The sequence below is a fragment of the Bos javanicus genome, chromosome 6, assembly GCF_032452875.1.
Source record: "Bos javanicus breed banteng chromosome 6, ARS-OSU_banteng_1.0, whole genome shotgun sequence".
NCBI lineage: Eukaryota > Metazoa > Chordata > Mammalia > Artiodactyla > Bovidae > Bos > Bos javanicus.
Genome location: NC_083873.1, coordinates 85888149 through 85912390, shown reverse-complemented (window position 1 = coordinate 85912390; position 24242 = coordinate 85888149). Strand labels below are relative to the sequence as shown.

The 24242-nt window shown below is 35.8% G+C and overlaps 2 protein-coding genes across 2 annotated transcripts in view; one reads left to right on the top strand and one right to left on the bottom strand.

The window, feature by feature from the left end:
• Positions 1 to 23986, top strand: part of LOC133249654 (serine/arginine repetitive matrix protein 2-like) — a 215312-nt gene extending 191326 nt beyond the window's left edge. Inside the window, exon 8 of the mRNA XM_061420391.1 lies at positions 23920 to 23986. The gene's annotated coding sequence lies outside the window, so the exon portion shown is untranslated. The remainder of the gene's footprint in view (positions 1 to 23919) is intronic.
• Positions 13618 to 20906, bottom strand: ODAM (odontogenic, ameloblast associated). The gene is made up of 10 exons (XM_061421231.1): positions 20845 to 20906; positions 20715 to 20756; positions 20159 to 20206; positions 19387 to 19620; positions 18912 to 18956; positions 16876 to 16980; positions 15987 to 16034; positions 15080 to 15151; positions 13917 to 14075; positions 13618 to 13676 (listed from the first exon to the last, which is right to left on the bottom strand). The coding sequence occupies exons 1-10, from the start codon at positions 20893 to 20895 to the stop codon at positions 13647 to 13649; spliced, it is 834 nt and encodes a 277-aa protein (XP_061277215.1). The 5' UTR covers positions 20896 to 20906; the 3' UTR covers positions 13618 to 13646.
• Positions 23987 to 24242: the final 256 nt, after the last annotated feature.

Below are 24242 nucleotides of genomic sequence, written 5' to 3'. Positions count from 1 at the left end.
AGAATTAGTCAGATCCTAACCACAATAGGAGTGATATGAAGAGTGAATCATAAGGAGACTGTAGAGATTTTTTAAAGTTATATAATCTGTTATTTTAAAATTTATTTTTATATCAAAAGGGGTTACATGCCAACATTTTTGGCCAAAAGACTACAATATATAAGATAGTCTTTTAGATGTATACACCTTAAATAATAACTATATATTCAAAAATAATGCATTTTAATTTGAACAAGAGAAATTTTAGCCACAAAGTATCCTTTCTCTGCTTTTAGTTCTATTCAACTGTCAGTGGATTTGATACAGCCCACATACTTTGGACAGGGCGATCTACTCTCCTGAGTCTACCAAGTCAAATGCTAATCTCATTCAGAAAATCTTTCACAGATACACTCAGAAAAAAATGTTTAAATCTAGATACTCTGCTGCAAGTTGACACACAAAACTAGCCAGCATACAAGGGAAAGTTGCCTATACTCAAAAGTGAAATCAGTCAATAGAAACAGACCCACATCTATTGAAATGAACAGATAAGAATTTTAAAATAAGTAGATTTAAACAAGCTGAAGGACTTATAGAAATATAATCAAATACTGAGTAAAATGTTAGAAATTACTTGGAAAGATAAGAAAATTGTTGAAACTCAGATGGAAATCCCAGAACTTAAAATTTTAAAATCCTGAAATTAAAATTTCATTGGAAGAGAATGATAGTAGAAGCAGATTGGATATAGCTGAAGAAAAGAACAGTGAATCCAAAGAAGGTCAATAGAAATTTTCAAAATTGAATTTCTCAGAAAAAAAAATTTTTAAAGTTTCAATAACCTGAGGGATAATATCACACAATCTAACATGAATTCTAGAATGAGAAAATAGAGAAAATAGAATAGAAATATAGTCAAAAATATCGGAAAAATTTCCCCCCAAATTTAGTCAAAAGCCAATTCTAAATGCAGGAAATTCAAAGCACAAGTTGTATTAATATGAAGATAATTAATTATAATAATAATAGACAAAGACACACTTTGTCTATTATTTGTTGTTCAGTCACTGAGTCTTGTCTGACTCTTTGTGACCCATGGATGCCAGCACACCAGACTTCTCTCTTCTTCACTGTCTCCCAGAGTTTGCTCAAACTCATGTCCCTTGATTCAGTGATGCCATCCAACCATCTCATTCTCAGTAGCTTCCTTCTCCTCCTGCCTTCAATCTTTCCCAGCATCAAGGTCTTTTCCAGTGAGTTGGCTCAGGAGGAATCATGTGGCCCAAGTATTGGAGCTTCAGTATCAGTCCTTCCAATCAATATTTAGGGTTGATTTCCTTTAGAGACTGACTGGTTTGAACTCCTTGCTGTCCAAGGGACTCTCAAGAGTCTTCTCCAGCACCACAATTTGAAAGTATCAATTCTTCGATACTCAGCCTTCTTTATGATCCAAATCTCACATCCGTACATGACTCCTGGAAAAACTGGCTTTGACTATATGGACCTTTGTCAGCAAAGTGATGTCTCTACTTTTTAATATGCTCTCTAGGTTTGTCATAGCTTTTCTTCCAAGGAACAAGTATCTTTTAATTTTAGGGCTGCAGTCACTGTCTGCAGTGATTTTGGAGCTCCCCAAAATAAAAATCTGCCACGGTTTTCATTTTTCCTCATCTATCTGCCATGAAGTGATGGGACCAGATGCCATGATCTTAGTCTTTCGAATGCTGAGTTTTAAGCCAGCTTTTTCACTCTCCTCTTTCATATTCATCAAGAGGCTCTTTAGTTTCTCTTCGATTATATCTGAAAGTGTTGATATTTCTCCTGGCAATCTTTGTAACAGCTTGTGATTCATCCAGCTTGGCATTTTGTATGATGTACTCTGCATATACGTTAAATAAGCAGGGTGACAATATACAGCCTTGAAGTACTCCTTTCCCAATTTTGAACCAGTCTGTTGTTTCACGTCTATTTCTAACTGTTGTTTTTTGACCTGCATATAGGTTTCTCAGGAGGCAGATCAGGTGGTGTGGTATTCCCATGTCTTTAAGAACTTTCCAAATTTGTTGTGACTCACACAGTCAAAGAGTTTAGTATAGTCAATGAAGCAGAGGTAGATGTTTTTCTGGAATTCCCTTGCTTTCTCTATGATCCAACAGATGACGACAGTTTGATCTCTGGTTCCTCAGCCTTTTCTAAATCCAGATTGTACATCTGGAAGTTCTTGATTCATGTGCTGTTGAAACCTAACTTGAAGGATTTTGAGCATTGCCTTGCTAGCATGTGAAATGAGTGCAATTGCACAGTAGTTTGAATATTTTATGGCACTGTCCTTCTTTGGGATTGGAATGAAAACTGATGTCTTCCAGTCCTGTAACCACTGCTGAGTTTTCCAAATTGTCTATTATAGTCAATTAGCTAATACCAAAGATACAGAGGAAGTCTCAAAAGTAGATCAAGAAAAAGCATGCATTTCATATGGGAAAACATCAGTATGACTGGTGGTTATATACCAAATCTGGAAGTGGTTTCTTTCTGTGTTCAGTTCAGTTCAGTTGCACAGTTGTGTCTAACTCTCTGCAACCCCATGGACTGCAGCACGCCAGGCCTCCCTGTGCATCAACAACTCCTGGAGCTTGCTCAAACTCATGTCCTTTGAGTCTGTGATCCCATACAACAATCTCATACTCTATCATCTCCTTCTCCTCCTGCTTTCACTTTTTCCCAGCATCAGGATCTTTTCTAATGAGTAAGTTCTTCACAGCAGGTGGCCAAAATATTGAAGTTTCAGCTTCAGCATTAATCCTTCCAACAAATATTCAAGGCTGATTTCCTTTAGGATTGACTGGTTTGATCTCCTTACAGTCCAAGGAATTCTCAAGAGTCTTCTACAACACCACAGTTAAAAAGCATCAGTTCCACATGTATACCTATGGCGGATTCATTTTGATATATGGCAAAACCACTACATTATTGTTACATTAAAAAATTAAAAAAAAAAAAAGCATCAATTCTTTGGTGCTCAGCTTTCTTTATGGTCCAACTCTCACATCCATACAACCATTGGAAAAACCATAGCCTTGACTAGATGGACCTTTGTTGGCAAAGTAATGTCTCTGCTTTTGAATATGCTATCTAGGTTGGTTATAACTTTCCTACCAAGGAGTAAGCATCTTTTAATTTCATGGTTGCAGTCACCATCTGCAGTGATTTTTGAACCCAAGAAAATAAAGTCTTTTTGTGTTATAAAGGTTTAATTTTATATGTCAGTTACTTAGTGTGATTTTTAACCCTTAAAAAAAGATGGATATGTATACAATTATTAACAGTGCCAAGGAAGCATTTCCTTTCTTTTGAGGAAAAGTAAATGTCTTATCAGAATATCTGACTGGGCCTATAGTTTAAATTAAAAAAAAATTTGGATAAACAGCAAAAGCAAAACAAAATATGACCTATGGTTGATTTTTCATCTGAACCAATGGAGGCCAGATAATGTAACAACATCTTCAAAGTGTAAAAGCAAATAGATCTGTAAGTTAAGAATTCTATAATTCTATAAAATTCTATAAAAAATGTGGGCAAAATAAAAGCATTTTAGAAGCAATAAAAGTGGAAGAAATTAACAATCCTAAGATACAAGCTAAGCAAACTTTAAAAAGTGTTCTTGAGGTTGAAGTGAAATTATATCAAATAAAAATCCATACTTACGGGGAATAAGGAAAAGCACTGAATTTGGTAAGTACGTCAGTATGTATAAGCATATTTTTTCTTTAAAGTCTTAAAAAATTAGTAGATATGTATAGAAAAAATTTGTACAAAAACATTAGCTCAAAAGACAGTGGGGGTATAAATGGTATTTGTATTATCATAAAATAATTTTTTATGTGTAAAGATGTAGGATATTAAGTCTTTGTAGACAATGATAAGCTAAGGTTATATAGTATAATATTCACAGAAACACTAAATGATACATATCTATTAGCTAAGTAGCATATAAAGAAGATAGAAACGAAGAATAGTTATATAGGTTTAATTAAAAATAGAAAGTGGGAAACAAAAACACAGATGACAAATTGAGAACAAAAAAGCATGTGGGTAGACTTAAACTCAATCAATAATTATACCAAATTTAAATAGACTAAATATTTCAATTAAGAGACAAATGTTGAGATTAGGTTAAAATATCAAGAACCAACTATATGCTGCTTATAAAACACTTTAAATGTAAAGACAAACTCATAGAAAATGATAGGAAAGATGTATCACATAAATACTAATCAGAAGAAGCTTACACATCTCCATTTATATTAGACAAGTTATTAGTTGCTCAGTCATGCTCGACTCTTTGTGGGTCCACCAGGCTCCTCTGTCTATGGAATTCTCCAGGCAAGGACACCAGAGTGGGTTGCCATTCCCTTCTCCAGGGATTGAACCCAAGTCTCCTGCATTGAGGCAGATTGTTTAGCCTCTGAGCCACTAAGGAATCCCCTAATATTTGACAAACTAAGGTTCAAAACAAGGCATATTATTGGAGATAAAGTAGGGTCATGTCAATGATTAAAAGATCAATTTCTCAAAACCATATGAGTTCCAAAAGTGTACCTAAAATCAGAGCTTCATAATATGTGAAGCAAAAATTGACAGAAGTAGAGGAGAATAAATGAATCAACAATGGGAAAATTTGAATGACACATCAAGTTAATCTAATGGATATTTGTAGAACATGGAGACCAGCAACTTGTTTTTTAAATGTACAGGAAATATAACCAAGACCGATCAAAAATCTGAGCCATAGTTTAGTATCAATAACTTTCAAAGGAGTAAAATGGCACTAGAATATGCTCTCTTATGATATAGAATATGATTTCAATGAGTTTAATTAAAAATCAATAGCAATAACATGTTGAAAATTCCCAAATGTTTATTTATTATCATATTTCTCACTAATCCATGAGTTAAAGAAAAGAACTATTAGAAAATTTTTATTTGCTTTAAAATTCTTATATAAAAATAGAAGTAATTCTTGAATCAATGATCTAAGCCAAGGGTTGGCAAATTGCAGACTGAGGGTCAAAGATGGCCCATGTTTGTTATTAATAAATAAAGTTTTATTGGAAAACATCCATACCCATTCTTTGACATATCATCTATGTTTGCTTTCATTCTACAAACTGTAAGTTTGGTAGTTGCAACAGACTATATGGACCACAAAGCCAAAAATACTATCTGGCCCTTTAAAAAAAAAATGTTAGCTGACCCCTGTTACAAATATTTGCCTTAAGAAGAAAATAGAATAAAGAAAATAAGAAAAGATGTAAATCAATTAAATCAATTAAAAAAATTAACAAACAAAACATTCAGTGAAGCCAAAACTTGGTTTTTTTTTTAAGTTTTAATATAGAATTGATGAACTTCAACCAGATTAATAAAGAAAAAAGGGGAGGAAAGTAGAGGTTACAGAGAGACCTTAAGTACAGATTTGATAGACATTCAAAGGAATATAAGATTGCATGATAAACATTTTCATGCCTATTAATTTGACAACTTAGGAAAATGGACAAGTTTTCTGAAAGACAAACTTTGCAAACCACATAAGAAACTGAACATTGACACAATCCTACATTTAATATAGTAACTGAACTGTAATGAAAAATACTCCCCAAAGAGTGCTCTAGTCTCTAATAGCTTCACCGGTGAGGTCTATCAAACATTTAAAGACAAAATAATACCAAAATACACAAAAACTCTTAAAATAGAGAGGAGCAGACATTTCCCAATGCATTTTATGAAACCAGCAAAAGTCCAATATAAAAACTGCCGGGGACATTATAAGAAAAGTTACTGTCGAATAGTGTTCACAAACACAGATGCAAAAATCATTCATGGAATAATTAGTGAATATAATATAGCAATAGTTTAAAAACACACCACATTATAACAAATTAGCATGTTTTTCCCCCAGGAGTGAAAGTTGGATTGAACATTGAAAAGTGAAACAATGTAATTTACTACATTAACCAAATCAAAGAGAATATCCATATTTTATTTTATTAAATCATTTAACAAAGGTCAACACTCATTCATAATAAAAATTCTCAACAAACTAGGTGTAAAAGGGAAGTTTTGCAATCTGTAAAGGTAATTTATGGAAAATGAACAGCTGACATCGTACTTAATTGTGAAATAATGAATACTCTTCTCCTAATATCAGGAACAATGCAAGTATATCCACTTTTATTCCTTCTAATCAACATTGTGTCATATATACTTGTCAGTGTAGCAAGGTAAGAAAAAGAATTAAAAATGTATGGAGTAATGGAAATAAGAGAATTGTTTTTATTTCAAGAAAACCCCTCTCTTTTAAGATGAAAAATAATATGGAATCTACAAAGCTCAGTGTATACACAGGGTATAAGCTCAGTGTTCAAAAATCAACTGCATTTATATATGCTAAACATAGAAAATAAAATTAAACACATAAAATATTTAGAAAAATAATTAACAAACATTGTAAGACCTCTACACTGAGAACCACAAAACATTTCAAAGATACATATAAAATGACCTGAATAAGTATACGTCATGTTCATGAATTTGAATACTCAATATGATTGAGATGCCAAGCCTTTCCTGATGGATCTAGAGATTCAAAACTATCCTGTTAAAACTCAGTAGGGTATAAACTGACAAAGTGACTCTGAAACTTATATGCAAATGTGAAAGACATTAATTTATAGTAATAAAGACTGTGTAATATTGATGCAAAGACAGAAAAGCAATTAAATGGAATAAAGTAGTTCAAAAATAGATGCAGACACAAAAATTCAATAGATTTTCAATAAAGATATGAAGACATTTCAGTGAGGAAAGGATAAACTTTTACAGAAATGGTTCTGGAGCAATAATTAGGTGTCTTTATGGAAAAAAATGGGCTTCCCTGAGGGCCCAGTAGTCGTATATGTTTGTGAGAGCTGGACTGTGAAAAAGGCAGGACACCAAAGAATTTATGCCTCTGAACTGTGGTGCTGGAGAAGACTCCTGAAAGTCTCTTGGACAGAAAAGATCAAACCAGTCAATCTTAAGGGAAATCAGCCCTGAATTCTCATTGGAAGGACTGATGCTGAATCTAAAGCTCCAGTATTTGGGTCACTTGATGTGAACAGCCGACTTAACTAGAAAAGTCCCTGATGCTGGGAAAGATTGAGGGCAGAAGGAGAAAAGGGCGTCAAAGGATGAGACGACTGGATGCTAACACCATGCAGTGAACATGAACTTGGGCAAACTTCGGAAGACAATGAGGGGAAGGGAGGTCTGGAGTCTGTAGTCCATGTGGTCGCAAAGAGTCAGACACGACTGGGAGACTGAACAACAATGAAAAAAATTGGTCTTCCCTGATGGCCGAGTGATAATCTGCCTGCCAATGCAGGAAACACAGGTTTCATCCATGGGTCAGGAAGATCCCCTGAAGAAGGAAATGGCAACTTGCTCCCTTATTCTTGCCTGGAAAATCTCAAGGACAAAGGAGCCTGGCCCACTATAGTCCATGGGTCACAAAAGAGTCCAACATGACTTAACAACTAAACAGCAACAACATGGAAAGAATTATCCTTGACATTTATCTTCACACTCTACACACACACACACACAAACCTCTACACAAAAAACCAATGGCTACAGGTTTAAATGTAAAAGCGAAACCACTAAAAAGTCTGTAAGAAAACAAAGGAGAATATATTCATTACTTTGGAGTAGGTGAAGATTTCTTTACTAGGACAAGAGATACTAATCTTCAAAAAATTGACAAATTAACTGCACCAAAATTTAAAAAAATTGATCCTCAAAAAGCACACTAAAAAATGAAAAAACAAGCTATAGACTGGAAAAAGTATTTGTAGTAAAATTTTGGATGGACCAAGTATATTATCCAGAATACATAAAAAGCTCTTACAACTCAATTGTAAGAAAATAAATAAAAATAAATGTAACTTTCAAAAATAAAGATATGCAAATTGCTGGTAAGGATAGAAAAACAGCATTAGTCATTAGGAAAATGCAAATGAAAGCCACAAATTATGTAATAGAGTAGATACAGACTTAACTGGCTTTTCTTGTGATTCAGATGGTAAAGCATCTGCCTGCAATGCAGGAGACCAAGGTTCGATCCCTGGATTGGGAAGATCCCTCAAGAAGGGAATGGCAACCCACTCCAGCATTCTTGTCAGGAGAATTCCATGGACAGAGGAATCTGGTGGGCTGCGGTCCATGGGGTCACAAAGAGTCAGACACAACTGAGCGACTAATACTCACACTCTCAGACTTAACTATTTAATATATTAGATTGAGGTATAAGTTTAGGAGCCAGTAATAATTTATATATGTTTATTAAAGTCACAACAATAAAAATGTTCATGCAGTAATTTCCGAGAGAGAGAAGAGGGGGTAGAGGGCAAACTTGGTGACAGTTAATGTTGAAGCTCAGTTGGTAAAGAATCTGCTTGCAATATGGGAGACCTGGGTTCCATCTCTGGGTTGGGAAGATCCCTTGGAGAAGGGAAAGGCTACCCATGCCAATATTCTGGCCTGGAGAATTCCACAGACTCTATAGTCCAAGGGGTGGCTTGGACACAACTGAGCGACTTTCACTTTCACTTTGGTAGAAGAGGAACTCCTGAAAATGATTTAAAAGAAAAATTCTAAATGTTGGCCAGAAGGTGGAGGAACTGGACTTATGACACGTTCGTTGTTGATCAGAGTATAAAATACAACTACATTGGAAAGTACTTGCATGCATGTGTGCTAAATTGCTTCCATAATGTCTGACTCTTTGTGACTCAAAGGCTGTAGCCCACCAGGCTCCTCTGTCCATGGGATTCTCTAGGGAAGAATACTGGAGTGTGTTGCCATGCCCTCCTCCAGGATATCTTACGGGCCCAGGGATCGAACTGACATCTTGTCTCCTGCTTGTCAAGTAAGTTCTTTACCACTAGCCACCTGGGAAGCCCAGAAAGTACTTAGCACTTGCTTATAATAAACTTAACCTATGGTTTGGTGGTTTTTGTTGTTTTTACTCAAGAGAAATGAAAATGTATGTTAGCAATAGGACTTGTACAGAATGTTCATAGCAGCTTTATTCCTAATGGTCAGTAATTAGAAACAATGCAGATGTTCTTCAATAGGAAAATAAACAGTCGTATATTCATTTATTGTAACATTATAATTTAAGCAGTAATGTGAATGGATCACAAAAGCATTATATTGAGTTAAAGAAACTGCCACAAAAAAATACACAGTGTAAAATTGTGGTATTTAATATGTATAAAGTCCCAGAACAGGCACAATTAATACACAGTGATAGATATTTTGTTTTTTTAAAATAGTAGCTTTAAAAACATGAGAACAGGGAAACCAAATTGACCAGAAAAGAAAAGGAAGGTGAGGTGGTGGAAATGTTCTGCATCTTGATAGGGATGATGGTTGCAAGGTACATACATTTATTTATATGTGTATTTATGTGTATGTATATATGTGAATCAAACTCACAAAACTATATAATTATAAGTATGACTAAACAATGATGATAGATTTGTTTTGTGTGTAGTATTTAAAGCGAGAGCACACATAAGTTCCATATGTCAGTCTTGAACTAATGCTGTTATAATACACTTAGATAGGAATCACCCAGTGAAGAAGGTTGGTAGCTAAAGTTTTGAGGCTAAAGTGTGAATTACCAAATATAAGCAACTCTGATTTAGAATATTCTACATAAAGTTAGCATATTCAAAAGCAGAGACATTACTTTGCCAACAAAGGTCCGTCTAGTCAAGGCTATGGTTTTTCCTGTGGTCATGTATGGATGTGAGAGTTGGACTGTGAAGAAGGCTGAGCACCGAAGAATTGATGCTTTTGAACTGTGGTGTTGGAGAAGACTCTTGAGAGTCCCTTGGACTGCAAGGAGATCCAACCAGTCCATTCTGAAGGAGATCAGCCCTGGGATTTCTTTGGAAGGAATGATGCTAAAGCTGAAACTCCAGTACTTTGGCCACCTGATGTGAAGAGTTGACTCATTGGAAAAAACTCTGATGCTGGGAGGGATTGGAGGCAGGAGGAGAAGGGGACAACAGAGGATGAGATGGCTGGATGGCATCACTGACTTGATGGACGTGAGTTTGAGTGAACTCTGGGAGTTGGTGATGGACAGGGAGGCCTGGCGTGCTGCGATTCATGGGGTCACAGAGTCGGACACGACTGAGCAACTGAACTGAACTGAACTGAACATAAAGTTTTCCTGGTCAAATCTGTTCAAAATTGAATTGCTCTTTCTGCTTTGCCTTTCTTTCACTGGCCTGGGATGGGGAGATTAGGAAGACAGGGTTAAATAGACATATAAAATGTAGTTCTTTGCATGTATCCAAGTAATATTTCCATTAACTGTACACTCTTGTATTCTTAACCTGTTAACAAAAATGACAGCTTAAAGCTCTTCTGTAATGCAATTTGACATATGTAGAATATTTCATTGGTACTGACTATAGTATTCTTGTTTTCAAACATAGTTGTTGCTCAGCAATACTTTGCCAAGACATCCACCTGAAACAAATTGGATCTCCAGTCAGAAATTTGGAAATTTATTTTTTAAGCCGAGTCACTAAATTGGATTTTTAAAACCATCCAAACTAATAAGATCCTTTTAATATTGTGTAGAATAAGAAATTTTGCATGCTTAGTTTAATATTGTTTTATCAAAAATTTATTCTTGAAGGAAATTGCAATGCTTATGATTATATTATTTTATTTATGTAGAACTTATTTAATGATTTTGTATGTTAATATTGCGTTTGCATAACTTGTGTAATTTTCAAAGCATTTATTATTGTAATCCCTAATATTGGCTTCCCTAGTGGCTCAGATGGTAAAGAATATGCCTGCAATGCAGGTGATCCAGGTTTGATCTTTGGGTTGGGAAGATCCCTTGGAGGAAGGCATGGCAACCTACTCCAGTATTCTTGCCTGGATAATTCTGTGGACAGAGGAGCCTGGCAGGCTACAGTCCATGGGGTCTCAAAGAGTCAGACAGGATTGAGTGACTAAATTTCACTTTTACTTTTCTAATATTGCCAGGTGCTTCTCAGGTGGCTCAGTGGTAAAGAATCTACCAGCAGTACAGGAGACTCAGGAGATGTGGGTTTTATCCCTGGGTTGGGAAGATCTGCGAGAGGAAATGGCAACTCACTTCAGTATTCTTGCCTGGAAAATTCCATGGACAGAGGAGACTGGTGGGTTACAGTCCATGGGATTGCAAAGAGTTGGACAAGACCTAGCGACTAAACAACACCGTATATGTGGTTTCACATCCAAAGATTCAACCAACCTTGGATCATATAGTATGGTTGTAGGTATTTATTGAAAAATCTGCATATAACTGTACCCCCTCAGTTTAAGGGGCTTCACTGGTGGCTCAGATGGTAAAGAATTTGTCTGCAATGCAGGAGACCCACATTTGATCCCTGAGTCAGGAAGATTCCCTAGAGAAAGGCATAGCAACCCACTCCAATATTCTTGCCTGGGAAATCACATGGACAGAGGCGCCTGGTGGGCTCTAGTCCATGCGATTGCAGAGTTGAACATGACTGAGAGACTCTCACTTCATTTCAGTTTAAACTCGTGTTGTTCAAGGGACAGCCATATGAGTCAGGTATCTTACATGTGTTATTTCATGTAGTCCTTTTAGAAATTTTGAAAAGGTAGATATTGTTACCTCTGTTTTATACTTGAGAAAATTGAGATTCAGGTTAAGCGCCTTACTGAAGGTTCAAAGTCAGATTGAAAGCCACATCTGAAGAAATCCAAAATCTATGCCTTATTTTGTATAAGATGTTGCTTCACCAAACCAGTATACATCTTCCTGGGGACCTATCCTTTTGGTGATGGCAGCCATCTCTCCATGTATCTGTGTCATATTGGAAATGTGCACTTAATGGGATCTGCCACCAAATAATTTTGATTCTAATAGGGATTGCATCAGAAGGAATCTAGTTGAATGGACCTGGGAGGAATAATGAGATGGTATGTCAAAGCTAAGAACATACTTTTGTTCATCAGTGTCAGTCACCACACTTGTAAATCCAATGACAGGATATCTTTATTCTCATCGATGCCACCATTTTTCCAGAGCTTTCCTTTATTAATGTGCTTATACAATTAATCCAGTGATATTCTATTCTTAGTGTTGTTACTTTCCAGATTATGTAATGATAAGATATTTAGAAAGAAATGTAATTTTGTAAATCTAAGGTTATTAAATGATTGTATTACTTTTATGACCTTTAAAGAGTATAATGCTATTTATAAGTAAAAAGAAATTCAGGAGAAGAGCCAAAAATATTTCATAGTTTTCAAAGAATCAATATTAATATTGAGGAAATAAAATGATACTCAGGGTGCTGCCACATCTTTTTTTTCTGAAAAATAAAATAAAAGAGCATTTTAATATCATTAGACTGCTTTCTGTAAAATTCCCAAGATATTTTCTAAATTGCTTAAAAAGAAATAAAACTTTACATTTTCTTGCATTGGTTCAGAAGGTCACACTATACTGAAATCCCTTTAGTATTTCTGATTAAAAAGCTTGAATTATCTTGTATTGCACACAATGCCACCTTATAGAAGAGACTTCTAAAGAGGTGCTCACACTATTCACTTCTGGTTGTATTTTTATCGACTTTTTTGAATCTAAGGAATGCTAAGTATTCATTTTCATAGAAAGAGAAATCAGAAAAGACTCAGAGGAAGCAGGGGACAGATTTTAAAAATCTTTGCCTTTTACTTTTCCAATTCAGACCAAATTATTTGCTTTTTAGTGTGTAGTTTTTACGTGTTAGACCCATCCCAACCTGCCCTTCTATCAAACACCCACTAGCCTCATAGCCAGTGAAACTCATTAAGACAGGAAGTCAATTAAAGTAATAGTTAATATAAAAATCATGGAATTTTAAATTTCCATGTGATTATGCATTTAAAAAAAAATTACTTTGAGAGTTTATTTCACTCCAAACTAACACAGATGTATTAGCATTACTTTTAGCTTGCAAAGTGAAGTGGTGATTTGGGGGAACTGACTTTGTATATGAGCTTCACTGGTTGCTCAGATGGTAAAGATTTTGTTTGCAGTGTAGGAGACCCAGATATGATCCCTGGGTTGGGAAGATCTCCTGGAGGAGGGCATGGCAACCTGCTCCAGTATTCTTGCCTGGAGAATCCCCATGGACAGAGGAGCCTGGTGGCCTACAGTCCATGGGGTTGCAAAGTGTTGGGCATGGCTGAGCAACTCAGCACAGCATAGCACTTTGCTTTTACTGTCTGTAGAATGTCTGTAACATGGACCTAGTATATTTGCTATTTGTGTTCTCAGAGTTTATGAAAAGTTTATGGCGTAGACAGACACGATCCTCAAAAATTTATTTTGACTAAAAAATTTGCTAGTAAAATTGCTCATAATTATTGTTAGCTTTGTAGGAATATATAAGCATTAACTTTTTTTTTTTTCATTTTGGTATATACCTTTAGTTATTCTTACAATTTTTTTCTTTTAATTTAGGATATGTCATGGAACGTAAGGCATACCTCTTGGCAAATACCTACCCTAAACACTGAATGATTAGGACAACATCTTATGGTTCCTTCAGGCTATCAGTCTTGGCCTAGTGAGAAAAAATATGCATAAGAAGCTTTTATTAAATAAAAATTAAATTAGATTCTGATTGATTATCTGAAAGAAATTATTGGTCTTCTTATTCAAGGTTAAGACCATATATTCTACTATATCTTAACTTTGTCATGATTTACATAACTAAGTCCTATAAATCAAGCATGAACTTTATTTTTATACTTTCTATTTAGAGACCCATTTCTTTCATAAAAAGAATCTTTGATTACTTTACCTTCTTTTCCGTTAGCTCTCTGGTAATAATTGGGTCCACAGCAGAAGTAAAAAAAATTGTTGTGCTGGGTTTTTGTGAAGTTGAAGGAATGAAAATTCCTGCATTGGTGTGCTGAAAATTTATCATTTCTTTTTGTAAATATGGTGACACTTCTGCTGGCTATAAGGGTGAGAAAGAAAAGTGATTACAAGTTCAAACACAAGGTCAAAATTGGGAAGAATATAAAGCAGTAGGATTAAGATGTAAAGCAAGGATTTTATTTGAGAGATAAATACTTTATTAGTTTTCTGGACTAAAATCTATCCTTTAGAAAGAGTATGCATATATGCCAATAAACACGGATGTCTTTTAATACCTGACTTTAAATGAGTGTACCTGGGCTCCAAAATCACTGCAGATGGTGACTGCAGCCATGAAATTAAAAGATGCTTACTCCTTGGAAGGAAAGTTATGACCAACCTGAATAGCATATTCAAAAGCAGAGACATTACTTTGCCAACAAAGGTCTGTCTAGTCAAGGCTATGGTTTTTCCTGTGGTCATGTATGGATGTGAGAATTGGACTGTGAAGAAAGCTGAGCGCCGAAGAATTGATGCTTTTGAACTGTAGTGTTGGAGAAGACTCTTGAGAGTCCCTTGGACTGCAAGGAGATTCAACCAGTCCATTCTGAAGGAGATCAGCCCTGGGATTTCTTTGGAAGGAATGATGCTAAAGCTGAAACTCCAGTACTTTGGCCACCTCATGCGAAGAGTTGACTCATTGGAAAAGACTCTGATGCTGGGAGGGATTGGGGGCAAGAGGATGAGATGGCTGGATGGCATCACTGACTCCATGGATGTGAGTCTGAGTGAACTCCGGGAGTTGGTGATGGACGGGGAGGCCTGATGTGCTGCAATTCATGGGGTCTCAAAGAGTCGGACATGACTGAGCGACTGAACTGAACTGAACTGATGGAGAGTATCTGGCATGTATTAGCTCCGCAGTAAATATTTGATGAACTGAGTGAATTGAATCTTGTGTGGCAAAAGATTACAGGGTGAAGGAGTAATAATTGTTGATGGAATAATAATAACAGTATCATTAAAATGCACAATAGTGGAAGGAGCTGTAGGCTGTCAGTTGCTGATTTCCAGGAACTATCAAAGTGTGGTAAGGAAACTTACCATCGCAGCAATTTCAGGAGCTGTGCCTAGGAAGGGATCAAAGACTGGTTGCTGCTGTTCTACTGGCATAACCTTAAAAGTTGCAAAGTTTAAAATGGTATAAATTAATAATCCTTAAAACATTTATCTTGCACCTAAGGCAGTTTTACCCTTCTCAACTTCAATTAGTTTCTTAAAAACAAAAATCATAATTTGGTTTTGAGAAAGAGAAAAGCAACTCCTGACACTGAGAAACTGGCCTAACACAATAGCTCTGCTGCAGTGTTTGCAGGAGCTGGCCTGACATTCTCTGCTGGACGCTGGTGTTCTCCTGTTGTACCTTAACAATCCTACAGAATACCAATATCAGGCAAGATCACTTCTGAACATGATGAAGTGCAATCAAAAAAACAGCACTTGGTAATCTTGCCCACAGCAAGGTCCCTGTGCAAGGCATGAAAATATCAGGCATCCTTAGGTCCTGGATAATCTGAAGAATTTCTGTTTTTTTACTGATCATGGTCTTTGCCTCACTCCATCATTCTTACCTTTTAGGTAAGAATTGTTAAGTTACCCAGTCATAGAACTACCCCCAGTTCTTGAGATTCTTTACCATCTGAGCCACCAGGGAAGCCCAGTTCTTGAGAACTCCCAATCAAAAGTAATGTGAACTCTCCCCCAAATCACCTGACACAAGACCAGACCCTGTGAGAAGTCATTCCAACCCTTCCTGTTAAGACCCTCCACAGTTCCTCATGGTGTGTGTCCTCCCCTGCTGCAGTGAGTGGATAAATCCAATTTTGTCCAACTAGTGGTGTGTTCCTGGTGGGTTTCTGACTAAAGGTCACTGGTAGATTTAATAGTTTATTTAGCAAGTAGTTTCAAAAGTTAGTTTTTCTTTTTTTTAATGAAAAATACATTTACTTACAGGTTCTACTTGTTGTGGAATATATCCAAATTCAGTATAGAATGGCATCTGTTAGAATTTAAAAAAATGTGTTAGATCACTTATGGTTTTTGTCAAATGCAGTGATAAATTATTAAAATATATGTATATTATATTGTACTAATACTTTTTTTGAAAATTTATATGTTCTAGGTGGTAAAAATAATTGTTAAATTACCAACCATCCTTTTAACAGCATATGATTTCTAGGTTAAAACTCTCTCTTTAAATTAGTATGACTTAATTGGAAGTACTACTACAAGTCATTTGAAGCATAATTTTCAGTTTTCTGTAATTGATTTGATAAGTTTTAAGTGATGATAAATTAAAAATCTAATTTGCACTCTAACTAAAAGTAATCTAGTTATGTATGAGCCATCTAAATTTATATTAAAATTTTACTATTTTACTGAAGGTCCACAAAACTCAGTATTACATTACTTAATTGTATCTCATTGCTTTCCACATGACTCAGTGGTAAAGAATCTGCCTGCTAATGCAGGAAACCATGGGTTCAATCTCTGGGTTGGGAAGATCCCTTGGAGAAGGAAATGGCAACCCACTCCACTATTCTTGCTTGGGAAATCCCATGGACAGAGGAGCCTGGCATGTTACAGTCAATGGGGTTGCAAAAGAGTTGGACACGACTTAGCCACTAAACAACAGCAACAATTCTTTCAAAATTCAATCTTGGAGTATATTTCCAAATTAGTGTTATGTTAAAAGAAAGCAGTATATCCTTTGACGACCATCAGTTCAAGCCATTGAGTTTTTGCACTAGGTATTAATCAGATATTCTCTTTTAAAATTTACCTTTTCTTCTTTATCCTTAGATGGAACTAGTTAAATTAAAATCAAACGCTTGTAGTACCTGCTCCTCAAATAGCTGCTCTCTTGTTTGCGGCGGTGACTGTGCGACTGTTTGTTGAGGCTGTTCCCAGGGTAGGAACATGTAAACTGGGTAGTACTGAAGCATCTATTGTAAATAGAAAAGTACAGAAGAGCTTCCTTCAGATCAGTGCAGGCTTTAAAAAAATTCTATTATCAATATTGTTTTAAAGCTGATTTGTCTTTAGCGATTTTGTGAACAAAAGAACACATAAAGCAGTCCTTCCCAAACTTTAGAAAAAACGTGTATTGCACAGGACACTGGGCTTTGTTTTAAGGTTGCTTGGTCAAACACATTAGGAAGTGGTGAATTCAATTAATAACAGACTTCTTAAAAGGGTACCTGGAACTTTATATATAAGCTTTATATATAAATTACTTTGCAAATATCTAAGAAGATAGCCTATGCAGCATTTTCCATATATATTTTTTGACTCTTCATTCTGCAGGATGTGGTATTATTAGACACTCTACCGTGATGAATGAATTGTTCAGAAATGCATTGCCTTTAGTAATTGTCATTTTATTGAAACAACCCAGGTGCATTATAAGATATTTGGAAAATCTAGAAATAGACGAGGAAAAAAATAGGAGCACCTGCAGTTTTACCACTCACATCATCATGTATTGGTTTCCACTTAAGTCTGTGTGTCTGTATATGTGTTTATAGAAAATTGTGATCATTGTATATCTATAGAGTTTTGTCTCCTGTTATTTAATAAGAGCGCTTAATGGAAACGAGTTAAGAAAAACAGTAACTATGGTTTGAGAAGAGGTATATATTTTGTATCAGATCAGATCAGATCAGTCGCTCAGTCGTGTCCGACTCTTTGCGACCCCATGAATCGCAGCACGCCAGGCCTCCCTGTCCATCACCAGCTCCCGGAGTTCACTGAGACTCACGTCCATCGAGTCAGTGATGCCATCCAGCCAGTGGCTTTTAACTCTGACTAAGAGTCAAAAACACCAGTTGAACATTTTAACAGATAGTCATATTTAAGATCTCCTCATGGGGTTTTGATTCATGAGGTGTGGGCAGGGTCCAGGTGTCTGTAATTTTCAATGTTATCACCAGAGATTCTAATGCAAAGCCATAACAATGAGTCACTGATTTAGTGGTTAAAGGAAGGGTGGAGAATTAGATTCTGACTCAGCTATTTATTTTCATTAGAATTGGGAACTTAATCTCATAAAGACTTAGTTTTTTGATCCTAAAATGAAGTAATTCTACTTGTCAGGTATCTAATTCTCTAACTGGTATGAAACAGAATGAGATAATGTCTAGAGGTAATGTTTGTTTTATAATAGGAGTGGACAAAATTACATAATTATTCCACTAAAGCCAGGTGTCTAACTTTTTACAAAATTGTCAACATTCTTCTGGTGAATAATATAATCTATCCATATTCATATTTCTTTGAATGCAGGCTATTATATTAACACTGAGAGGGTTTTCTATGTTAATGTTTTACTAATTTGCTTTCTTTTCTTTAAAGATTCTGCTATTTAATGGAAATCACCACAATTTGACTGTAATATGGAGTTAAACTGAAAATATCCAAGAACCTGGAAATGTTTAGAGCATAACTCAAAAAAACCTCTCTCTACATCATATGATATTTCATCAGATTAATGCATCTTTCTCTGAACCAAAATTTAGGGTTGACCAAAGTCAATCTATGGTATTTCTCCAGAGTTGTTATCAAATGCTAGCATTTTTGGTGGAGAGAGAACACAACCTAAGGCTTAGTGAGTTCCATAACTCCCAACACAGCCATGTCCTGGTAACTCTGGGGTCCTGGAGACTCCCAGCTTGCCTTTCTTTTAAAGCTGTTTAGTGAGCCTAACATTAACAAACTGCTGCAGAGCCCAGCAGGGGTAGTACCCAGACAGTAATAGCATTGCATGAACTTTATAGCCCTGCCATAGGAGTCAGAGCTACAAATATAGAAGAAAATGTTCAATGTAGAGAGTATGCAGCCATCTCTGTACAGGAGTGGTGGCCTTCCTTTCACTTACCTGTGCTTGCTCTTGAGGCATTTTGAAGAACACAGAGGGCATAACCTGCCAAAAAGGAATTATGAAAAAGTTACGCTTGACTTTTTAAAATTCCAGCGCTGATTTCTTTAGACCTAAGCGTATAAATGTAAAATGTATATTAGCAGACTTCTAGGATGAAAAAAGATCATCTACTATATGTACCAGCACTAATACAAATCAGCCTTTTATTGAAGATGAAATTTCCCTAATTATCCTGTCCAAGATATGTTTTCACACTTTCAATTCATGACTGTGATCCTGGAAGAGCTGATTTATATGGCATTTTTCATGTCAAAAATCAGAAGTACAAGGAAGTACTTCCAGTGATGGTAGAAACACATTAGAGAAGCAATTCTTGCTCAGGAAACGCTTGTCTTATTTCAAAACTGATTCATATTCATTTTCACAAACCATGTGCATTATATTTCCTTTAGTTAGACGAGGCTGGACTTACATTCTTAGGGCCCCGTTGGGTCTGCTGTGGCGTCTGAGGCTGTGAGGGGTCCAGCTGTCCTGCCTGGGTTCCTTGGGCAAAACTGACCTGTCCTGGGATGAATATTTGATTTGGGACCAGTCCAGCAAACCACTCGCGAGTTGATAAAGAGAATGGGGAGAGTCCTGGAACTTGGTTCTGCTGCTGCTGTTGTAGAATTCCAGGGAAAGGAGGAATCCATGAATTAAATGGGCCCTGGGAAGACACAAGAGACAGAAAGGAAGCATTTCTCTTTCATTTAGAAAAGAATTAAAAGTCAGTCCCGAGTGAGAAAGAAGCAAATGTAAAACAGTTTCCATATTCTATTGCTGCATTATAAAAAAGGACAGCATCTTGGCACATTATGAATCAGGCAAATAGCATGAACAGTGGTAAATTCCCAATGATTGTGATGACAAATATGAATGAGGTGGATAAATGGTACAGAGTCGGCAGTTGCCAGACTGGTTTCAATACATAGATATATTTACCTATTAGCTGTGTATGACTTTTCATAAAATGATTAATTTAACTATCTCATAGTTGAGAGCATTTGTGCCTGAAAATGTTCATTTGATTACAGCTTTTACTTCGGCCTTCGAATAAATGGAAATTAAAACACATGTGAAAAATTAGTAACTTTAAAAGTTAAGATTTCAGAAATAGAATCAGAAAACATTTTGTTCTCCTACTAAGTGCCACAAGAAAAGAGCGGTAGGAAATATTCTTGAAATAATTATTGGGGTAGGGATACCTGAAGCTGTAGTGGTCGAAGCTGAGCATTATTAAGATTCAGAAGCAACTAGGAAAGGAAAGATAATATGAAAACAAGATTACTACACATGTTAAAACTATTTAGAATAAAATTTACTACAAATTCTGTACAGTCAAATACTGTACAACTCAGTTCCTGTTAGAGGTGAGATGTTGTCTCACTAAGCTTGAACTAAATCATGGTGATTAGAGGTTAGGATTTAATTACCTCTCCTCTGCTGTGTGCGAGATTGCACAGCTGTACCCCATTCCAGTGGTATAGTCAGTCATTTTATGCTCTTAAACACCTATATCCACCCTGTTAAGTGTTATTAGAGCAAAAAGGTATACAAGAATCTGCTTCTGCCTTTAAAGAATTTGCAATCAAATAAGGGAGGCAAAGTAGTATTCTAGAAACAACCTCATATGCAAAATAAACGTAAACATTGGGAATGCATTTGGCTACAGTTAGTGGGTAGAACTGCAGGATAAATCAACAAGAAGGCTTTTATCGTCCTGCTGTAACTGGGGATATTGTTTTAAACATTTAAACTAACCTCATTGCTGTTGCTTGCAGACATAAGGTGCTGTGGAATAAGCTAAACAAACAAAAAAATAGAAACAGTGAAAGAGGGATTTGTTATGGGTTTCACACAATGATCTCAATTTTATCATGAAATCACTCACGGGGGCTGACATTGTGGCTCCCAGTATGCCGAGAAGAATTAGAGTTCTCATTTTCAGATGAAATATCTAGAAAATACATTGTGAAACTTAGCTGTAAAAAGACTGTCTATGTAAAAATCATGATAACATAATTAGCCAGTATTGATCAATCAGCAGTGTAGTTGGGTGAATTCCACAGTATTTACCTATGTCTTAGGATTTAAAATTAAAAAGTACATTTATAAGTATCTGTAACAGAATTCATCCTTTTTCTCAGAGCAGTTTTTTTAAAAAACCAAAATTGTTTGCTTGTCCTTTTAGCTTTCCCTAAATGACTCATTTAGTAGCATATGATCTAGTTGGAATTTATGAGCAAGAAGGACTCATTTCTTGTACTGTTCTACATCGTAGGGAATGGTTGTTTAGGTCCATGGCGGAGGTCAATGAACTCGGTCTTAATTATGAAAACAATTTTATTGTCTATTTAATGTGGTAAGAGTACTACAGTAAAGATCTGACAGTAGCAGTTCAGTACCAGGAAGTTTCTAGGTAAAATTTTAATAACATTAAAATATATTAAAATAAAGCAACTGAGTCAAAATTTTCTAATTCAAAGAAAGAGGTTATAAAACTAAGCTGTAATATTGATTTATAGTATAATCTGTGGAAATATATTACCTCTTGTCCTCCAGATGCAAAAACTCTTGCTATAGTTCAAATGATTGTCCTGCACAAGCATTTAGAGTCATCTTGGTAGTTTGTCCTGCAGAACTGACTGATTTGTGTTTATAAAATTATGAAAGCAAAGATTTGATGTCTTACCTCACTCCTTTACTTATGAAGAGAAATCTAGACTCATTGAAGGCTTGTGTCCTTTTTAATCCTTCAAGTCTGCTGCTTGGAGCTTCTCCTAAATTTTAAAGTCCCGTCATTAGAAAAGGGGGACCAATCATTGTTCAAAAGGACCGGTGATTCAGTGGGTTTCAGACAATGGCTTAGCTAATAACCCCCTTCCTAATCATCTAGGTGTTATATGGATTCCCACAGTTTTAGTAATGTCATTAAATTATCCTTAGAAAATTTTCCCTGTGATCATTCCTGGCTTTTGCTTTGGTTATGACTAATTTTTCCAGAATAATAATTTTTCTCTGCTCCTTCTTTTACCATCCTTAAAATGGACACCTTAATAGAGTAACTTTAAAAGATTTTATTCAAGGATTATTGAGTGATTAGTTCTATTTCAAGGGTAAAATACAAAATTTTTAAACAAAGGACTAGATCTAAAAGAAAAAAAATTCAAAATCTGTTTAGGAGAGGTAAAGATTCCTTGATTATTAAATTCTGGACTGGGTAAAAATGAGCTATTTAGGTTCAATCTTGAAGACACCAGTGTATCTCCTTCTAGCTAATAATAAAATCCTTAAAAAGATTGCTAAACCTCTGTGAATCTATGACATATGTTTTTTGGATATATGCTGCTTGGGATTACATAATTTAATAAATATGAAGCATAATTGCCTACATTTTAGAAATGATGGAAAGTGAATATTTTGTGTTTTAAAACATTTCTTGTTGCTAAATATGATTTTAATATTCAAAATACTATTACTTTCTGCACTCATTGTTATTTATATTTTCTTCATAAAGCAAATTTTGTGTTTGTCTTATTTTCCTTTGTTGTTAATATTGACCCTGCTCTAATGAATAGTTAGGATCACAAATGTGATAATATATTAACAGTGAATTTCCATTGTGCAAGAGTTCTTTAACTAATTTAACCTTGAAAACTAATGGAAGCCTTACCATGTAGAAAACAAATTTATTGCTTTTCAATGAATTTGGCTTTCTTAGTAGAAAGAGACCCTTAGAACTTGAATGACTCATTAACACTAAAATGATCATTCCATTTGCTATCTAGCCAAAAAAAACTATAGGGACAAAAATAAATAAAGACAACAAGACCCCTCTTCACTAAAGGAGAGAAGCTTCTACAAGGATTGTATTTATATCAATTAGACAGGAACCTTCCTAAGATTTAGAAGAGTTATCTTTTTAGGTTAGCTAAATAGCTGGACCACCCCAGATGTTGATGCAGATCTTACTAGAGCCAAGTGGTTCTATAACTTAGCCAGTTGTTACCTGGACCAGTAGACTGGCTGAATGGGTGAATTAGGTTGATGGCTCTAAATTGCCTGATGATATATTTACAATGATTTGACCTTAGTTTGTTCTGAATATTGTCAAATTGAATTTAGTAAACCATAAGCTCTCAATCTCCTGAGATTCACTATTGCATCCATTGAACAGGGTCTTAGGCAGCTAACCCCACAACTGAGCCGGCAAGTTGTCAGAGCTAAACATGGAGAAAGTTAGGACCTATGTTGTATGTGCATGTGTGATCAGTCGTGTCCAACTCTTTGTGGCCCTGTAGACTGTAGCCCTCCAGGCTCCTCTGACCATGGAGTTTTCCAGGCAAGAATACTGGAATGGGTCGCCATTTCCTCCTCCAGGGGATCTTCCTGACTCAGGGATAGAACCCTCATCTCTTTTGCCTCCTGCATTGGCAGAGGGTTCCTTACCGCTAGTGTCACCTGTATTACAGAGCCAAAATAGAGTCAATGTGAACACTATTACCCTGATGATGAACAGTTTTGCCTAACTGCATTTCTTAAATCTGAAATTAGTTGGGAGGAGATTTCTGTTACTGTTTTATTTTTGCTTTATTTTTCCATTACTTGAATATTTTAAAGAAAAGCAGTTGAAACTCTCCAGTTACGCAGCAAGTTGAATTGGGAGAAAGGTAAGGCTGTGCCCTCCTGTGTGATAGCTTTCAATTCGTAAGTCACCAGAGGAAAGTTGCCTCTGAGTAGGAAGGAAGGTAGCCAGGGGCTCTAGTTTAATTCTGAAAACATTGTAGTATGAATAGTGTCTGTGTCTGTTTCTCTCACCCATCTGTGTTAAACTTATTAATTTCTCAATTGCTTGTCAGTCATCCAGTGGGTATTCCATTGGCTTTTGTTAAATAAATGGGTTCCTTCATTCAGGGGAGAAAAAGGTGACCCAGACCCAGAGCCCTGTCAGTCTGTATGGATTAAGGTGCAGGGACATTAAGCAGAGGAAGCTGAAGATGAGGAAATCCTGGACCAGGTAGTGTCACTGTGACTTCATTATTTTGTTTTAGTTCAATTACCAGAACACCAGACATCCCTTTATTCAAATAAAAGTACAAAAACACATATCATCGCCAAGTACATTTGACTGTTGGATTATGTACCATTGAAATTGTCCGTATCTTTTCTTCCTGTAACATAAACGATGAATCAGAAACAACAATGGCTTTTAAGTTAGCCATTCTGAAATACTGTCTCTGCTTTTGTTGTTGAGCTATTCTGAAAATCAGTTAAGAAGCTTATGGGAAC